Genomic DNA, 7,103 nt, shown 5'->3' on the forward strand with positions numbered 1-7,103 from the left:
GAAATTGCACATTCTCTGAACTTTGTTCCTATCCCAGTTTTTGCGGCCGCACAATTCATGTGCGGTCGTCACTTTACACAAATGTCTGTTGGACTTTTCTTCATCATCTGTGGCCGCAGATGAAATTCTGCAGTCCGCACTTTGTGAGCTTCTGTGCCTTTTATTCCCTCGAGTTTAGATTACTTCTTTTTGAGTTGGATTTCATTTCGGGAGTCCATCTTCCAATATTCCTTCAATTTAGCACATTTCATCAGTTTCAGGAATACAATTCAATGCTTTTATACTAAAACAAAAGCTAAAAGGTGCTAATAAGTAATCAAAATCCCCACTTATCAACTCTCCCAAACTTAAGCCTTTGCTTGTACTCAAGCAAAATAAAATCGTCCCCACATCCACAAGTCAATGGCCATTACAACTAATCAAAGGTGAGTCATTCACACATCAATTGGTACCAACAATTACCCATACTACTTATGTATTATCAACAAGGTGACAAGTTAAACGTTTATGTATATATAGTTCTAATGTGACACTTGAGCATCAAGAGTTGACTTTATTCATCGTGAAAGCTCGCTCTTTCATGTAGGTCATTGTGGATCCCAAACTCCTCCTCCTTTAATCTCTGCTTGCCTATCTCACTTATGAATTTTAGCACTCAATCCAAAGATTTGCAAAAGGTTCACTCATTTCTCTCAAGAGAATGTTGCAAGTATTACTTTAAGTACCATAGGCTTGCCCCTCATGTAGATCGCCACTAATGTAAGCTCACTCAACTTGAAATCACGTAGGGCTTTTTCGGAATGCAATGAAGTCTTTTGGACTAAGTTTGGATATGCTATGATAGAGCGGGTTCATCTTTCCTTAAGCACTCCATTTGTTTTGTTCTCGGCTCATGCTTTGCCAATTCTTTGAAGCATTTTCTTTTCCTTGGGGTAATTAGAGAGACTTAGCATCATTATTTCTTGATTATAACATTCATTTTCTCCCTCTTTGATTTCTCCATGCTTTGTACCATTACTTTTCTTTGAATCCCTTCAGCTCCTTCACTTATTCACTTTCTTTTGTATTTTTCTTTTTGTTCTTTTTTTTCTTTTTTTCTTGCCTTTCCTTTTCATCATTTATTTTCTCTTTTTGTGCCTTCATACCTCTTTCAATCTCCTCGTCTATCCCCCAACCTTACGTTTTTAGCCAATTATTTCACAAGAGTGTTAAGGAAAGCTCGGGTGCCAAGAGAGGGTCACGACAATACCGGTACAGGCTTGTAACATGGTTATCAATTGACAAAGGCTTGAGGCTCAAATGCATTGACTAGGGATAACAACATTGGTAGGTAATGGAGAATTAAAGCAGGTCAAGGAAAGCCTACAATTACTTCTCAAGCCAAGCAAAACTTACGATGTCTCCTTGAAACATATTCGGGGCAAGTTCTAGACCATTCGCACGGGTACTTAGACTTGCAACAAAAGCATCTCACCTCTCACGCAACTGGATTGTTAAAGAGGATAGAGTCAAGGTCCCACAATGACCACATTCAATATTGAAAATCACTATGGTTCGATTAAACCACTCGATGATTGCCTAAGTCAACACAAGATTCACAAAGTCACTAACTAGAGCTACTTCTTTCCAAAAGACTTGTTTTTAACCATAAGCACATAGTTAAGTATGTTGGTGCAAAGTGAAGCATGTTTGACTCTTCAAGCATGACTTAATTAGGTATTTTTATTCATTACTACTACTATTATTACTTAAACACCAAAAATGGACTCAATCCCCTAAGAAGGTTGTCACGCCATCCATTGTTGGGACGAGTCACCCGGTTCACACAAAAACTACCTTTGAAAAGAACTGTAGCATTAAGAAAACCAAAGTCTTATTATCTACTAAAACATAAGAAAAACTATTAAATCTAAAAGAAGCTACTAATTCAAAAAGAAGCTACTTAGTTAAATACTAACTAATAAGAAAACAAACATAAAGAAGCTATAAAGCAAAAACTATTGAAAGCGTAGCGAATATATATAATGAGAGTTAAACATTAACTAATAAGAAAACAAACATAAAGAAGCTTCAAAGCAAAAAGTATTGAAAGGGTAGCGAATGTACATAATGAGAGAGTAGAGAGAATATATACATAATGAGAAAGAAGAAGAAAATAGTATCAAATTAATTACATGCCAAATGTCTCAGAATCAGCAAAATATATCAAATAAACTCCACCCCCGAATAAAAATAAGCATTTTCCTCGATGCTTAACTAAATAAGAGTGAAGAAAACTCCATATGGCTCCTTGGCCATCTTTGTGTCCACACTAGTGTTACCGACCTCAGCCTAATCCAACTGGATCTCATCATCCTCAACTCCGGGAGTGGCTGGGTTGGTGAACATCTGACGTACTACCTCGGCAGTGTTAGCAGCAAGGTCTGGCTCCTCAGGCTGGCCAACTGGTGCTGTATGTGCTGTAGGATCTAGGCTTGGGTGGTGCGGGTCAATAAACATATCAAATTTAATGTCTCTTGCTATCACAAGCTTAGTAACCTGTCTTCGGAGCTTGTTCACTGACTTCTTGGAGGCTTGGGACCTTCGCATCTTCTTCAATTCCTTTCCCAACTCTTCTATTACAGACCCATGCTGTAGCAAAGTGGCCATGATTGTGTTCTGATTCTCCAAGAGCTTCTTCAAAGTTTCTTCAACTGTGGGTGGATTTGGGGTGCCGGAATGGAGGAGTGTGCTGCAACAATACTGGATAGGTCAGACATTTTTGTAGTAGCTATCTGCATCCAGTTGTTGAGGCTCTCCAGTGTTTGGGAGACTCGCAGCGTAGATAGTGGAGCAGTGGGCATCGGCACCGGCTTCAAAGCCAAGGTGGAACCTGTAATGGGGGCTGCTGGAGGCACTGAGGCTGGAGGTGAGGACATAGCTACTGCACTGGCTGAAAGCTCTACTGACGTAGATCACTTATCAACTGTCTCTTTAACTACCACTGATGGTTTATCGGACTGGCCTTTGGTGGTAGTCGGCTGACCCTTTTTTCTTAGCGTTGTGTGCATTCATCAATGAATAACATAAGAAGGGCTTATTCGCCCGCACCTTCGTATCAAAATCTATCGGCTCCACCCGTGCATCCGTAATATACTCAGTAATGGTACTGGGATACGGGCAGGAGGTATCAGCTTGCCTGGCGACCATAGATATGTTGGCCGACTAGAACTGCTTGCATGATAGGAAGTTTGTCTCATTCTGACACGGGTCGAGTCGGCTACATACAAATGTTTGTCACCCATTCACCTCAAAACTCAGGGTATTTCTGTGAATAGACACCCATGTGGTAATCCATGGTGGTGGCAGACCAGGAGCTGCCAAAATCTCAGCTAGCCATGGGCAAGTTGTATCTCCCATTGCCAACCTCTCCAAATACTCTGTGGGCTCAACATCATCAAACCCCAAGTAGGAGTTCAATGTGTGCAGGTCAAAACACACTTTCAGGTTCCTCACTTTCATTACCTTTGTCCCTTTCTTGATGTGCGCCACATTGTCATAGAACTCCCGAACAAGGTATTCCTTCGCGTCCACTAAGCTCTGGGTGAACCATATCCACCCCTTCCGCTCTCAAAACTGCCTCAAGACTGACGGGTTATACTTTTCAAGTTCTTTCAATTGGAACTGTCACTCAGGAGTGAGCAACCTCACCGGCCACCACCCATGGAAGCTAGTGAAGGTAGAAAGAAAAATGAACCGGTTCTCCCAGAACTCTTTCTTATTCGACCGCTCAAGTCCGGCAGCTGTAGTATCTCCCCCTCGGCCATCATCGGGAATGTCATCAACTGTAGTCGCTGGTTCCTCAAGGACAGGTGTATAGGAGGGTTCAGAAGCCAGACCAGCACTTTTCGACTCCTCAGAAGTGCTCTGAGATTTGGAAGGCTCGTCCCGGAGTTGTTACATTCCTGGTGGCTTTGATTGGATAGCCGGCTGCTCTTGAACCGAGTTGCCCTCCGATGCTTGCCTAGATGGGGCATAAGAACTGGATTCGGAGGGCTCTGCATTTCTTCCTCGACCGGCTATAGTCTTCTTTGAGATTATATTTTGGAGGGCGAGGGGTAAATCACTCTTGCCTCGACCCGTGGAAGGTTCACCCCTCCCCTTTGAAGTATCACATTTGCCTCGATATCTAACCATTTTCTATACCAAGAAAAAGCAGGTGTCAGTTGTAATTCAAGTGCAAACATACAAGAACACACTAGAGAGACAGTGAACAATACAGTGTAAAACATGATTGAAGGGTAGGGGAGTGTGGTCCGCAGAATTATCATTACGGCCGTAGACTGGGCATTGAGGACCGCACAATTTAATCTTGCGGCCGCAGAATTGGATTTGCGGTCTGCACAATTGTTAGTGCGTCCGCAAAATTGGATTGTGGTCCGCACAATTGTCATTGTGGCCGTAGCTCAGATACCATCAATATGCCAACTCTCTAATAACTGAGAATGGGCTATTTTGCAGCCTCAATCAATTTTCTGCGGTCCGCACATTTTTTATTGCGGCCGCACATGTGAGTCATCAAATTGACAACTCTCTGATAACAGAGAACTAGTCGTTCTGTGTCCTCGATGCAATTTTTGCGGTCCGCACATTTTTGCATTTCGGCCACAGAATCATGCTTGACTAAAGTACCCTAATTTCAACTTTTGCAGACCCAATAATTTCTTGTGCGGCCACAGATTTTAACACAATTACGATTAGAGTTCTAGGGTTTGCAATTTTTTGCACAAATTTGACATGGTGGTAGTGTATAATCATGAAAACCTATTTACACATTCCCCATAGAGCAAGTACTAGTTGACCCACTACTGTTTTAACCCCACATGATTGTATAATTGAATTCTACTGACAATTGGCCTAAAACTAACAAAAAAGTTGTAAATTAAACTAAAAATTGAAAACTTCTACAAGTAATTGAGGCATACTAGATTTAAAGTAGTGCAAATGAGGGATCACATATGTTGAGTGTGTGTAGCAGATGATTTACCAGATGATTTTAATATTTTAGACTTGTGAATGCTCAAAGAGGGAAAAAAAGTAACAGTAGCCCTAGGCCTTCTATTTATACTGGACAGTTTTGACTGAGGGAAAGAGAGTTGAGTGCGGCCACAGATTTCCTGTTGCGGTCCGCACTCTGTTACTTGGGGTCTCAGAAGCCCTTTTGTGCTGTGGTCCGCAGAATTATCTGTGCGGCCACAGAAGTTGTTGCGGACCACAGATTTTGTCTTGCATCCGTAATTTGGCCATTTCTCTCACAAACCAACTTAAGAGAGTTGTCATTTTTCCAATTGAAATTGTGCGGTCTGCAATGTAATTGTGCGGCCGTAGATCAACTTTTGCTGTAGCAACCAAAATTTGCGGTCCGCAATTCTTTCCATACCTAGCCAATTTTTGGGGCATAATTCCTATAAAGTACACTCATTCCTGCAATATACTTCAAAACCAGTTAGCACCAAAATAACACCTAACCACAAAAGACGAAAAGAAAAGAAAAAGGAACATGGGTTGCCTCCCAAGAGGCGCATGATTTAACATCGCGGCACGATGCAAATTACCATCATTTGAAATGAATCACTGCCCCCACGTGGCCATCATCAACCTTTCCTAAATAGTTCTTCACCCGGTGACCATTGACTCGGAAAACCTCATTGTTTTTGTTCTTCAAGTCCAATGCACCAAAAGGCATTACACCCACAATTTCAAAGGGACCACTCAATTTAGATTTTAGGTTTCTGGGAAACGTTTTCAACCGTGAGTTGAACGACAAAACAAGATCGCCCAACTTGAACTCCCTGTTCCGAATGTATTTGTCATGGAGGTATTTCATCTTCTCTTTATACAAGGACGAACTTGCATAGGCATGGTACCAGAACTCATCCAATTCATTCAAATGTGCAACCCGCAAGTTAGCAGCTGCATCCCAATCAAGATTCAATTTCTTTAAAGCCCAAATGGCTTTGTGCTTAAGTTCCACCACAAGATGACAAGATTTGCCAAACACCAACCGGTAAGGAGACATCCTGATAAGAGTTTTGAAAGTAGTCTGATAAGCCCATAGTGCATCATCAAGCTTCTTTGACCAATCCGTCCGGTTAGCATTCATTGTTTTGGAAAAGATACTCTTTATCTCCTGGTTGGAGACTTCCACTTGACCGCTAGCTTGTGGATGATAGGGAGTCATAATTTTATGAGTGACACCATACTTGCTAAGAAAAGTGTCAAAAGCCTTGTTGCAAAAATGCGATCCCCATCGCTTATGATAGCTCGCGGAACACCAAATCTTGTGAAAATATTCTTCTTCAAGAATGCCACCACACTTCTCGCTTCATTGTTGGGTAGAGCAATGGCCTCAACCCATTTAGACACATAATCAACCGCAACCAAGATGTAGGTGTTTCCACAAGAACTCACAAAAGCACCCATGAAGTCAATACCCTACACATCAAAGATATCAATCTCCAAAATGGTAGTGAGAGGAATTTCATTCTTCTTCGAGATTCCACCGGCTCGTTGACATTCATCACATATTTTTACCACATCACTTGCATCTTTGTAAAGAGTGGGCCAATAGAAACTGCAATTTAGCACTTTGACCGTTGTTCTTGCTCTGCCATGGTGACCACCATAAGGTGAAGAGTGGCAAGCCTCAAGAATAACATTTTGCTCTTCGTCTAGTACACATCTTCTAATTACCCCATCCGTGCAAATCCAAAAAAGGTATGGCTTGTCTCAATAATAATCTTGACAATCCCGTTTGAGCTTCTTCCTTTTATTTGAAGAGAACTCATCCGGGATGATTCCACACACAAGGAAGTTTTCTAGATCCGCAAACCATGGCACCTACTTCATTGAAATAGCCAAGAGTTGATCATCGGGGAAGGAGTCATTGATTTCAAGGCTCCTCCTCCTCCAAACGAGACAAGTGGTCCACCACTTGATTTTCACTCCCTTTTCGATCTTGGATGTCAATATCAAACTCTTGCAACAATAGCACCCATCTCATCAACCGGGCTTTTGAATCTTCCTTGCTCATAAGATAACGAAGTGCCGCATGATCGGTATGA

General features: G+C 41.8%; 1 protein-coding gene across 1 annotated transcript; it reads right to left on the reverse strand.

The window, feature by feature from the left end:
* Nucleotides 1-5,596: 5,596 nt before the first annotated feature.
* Nucleotides 5,597-6,142, reverse strand: LOC138892280 (uncharacterized). Its single transcript, XM_070175986.1, has one exon. The coding sequence runs from the start codon at nucleotides 6,140-6,142 to the stop codon at nucleotides 5,597-5,599; it is 546 nt and encodes a 181-aa protein (XP_070032087.1).
* Nucleotides 6,143-7,103: the final 961 nt, after the last annotated feature.

Source organism: Nicotiana tomentosiformis, chromosome 5, assembly GCF_000390325.3.
Source record: "Nicotiana tomentosiformis chromosome 5, ASM39032v3, whole genome shotgun sequence".
Taxonomy (NCBI): Eukaryota; Viridiplantae; Streptophyta; class Magnoliopsida; order Solanales; family Solanaceae; genus Nicotiana; species Nicotiana tomentosiformis.

Bases quoted from the DNA above. Each gene is read 5' to 3' on its own strand.
- LOC138892280 (XM_070175986.1), bottom strand. From the start codon at position 6,142: ATGAATGCTAACCGGACGGATTGGTCAAAGAAGCTTGATGATGCACTA.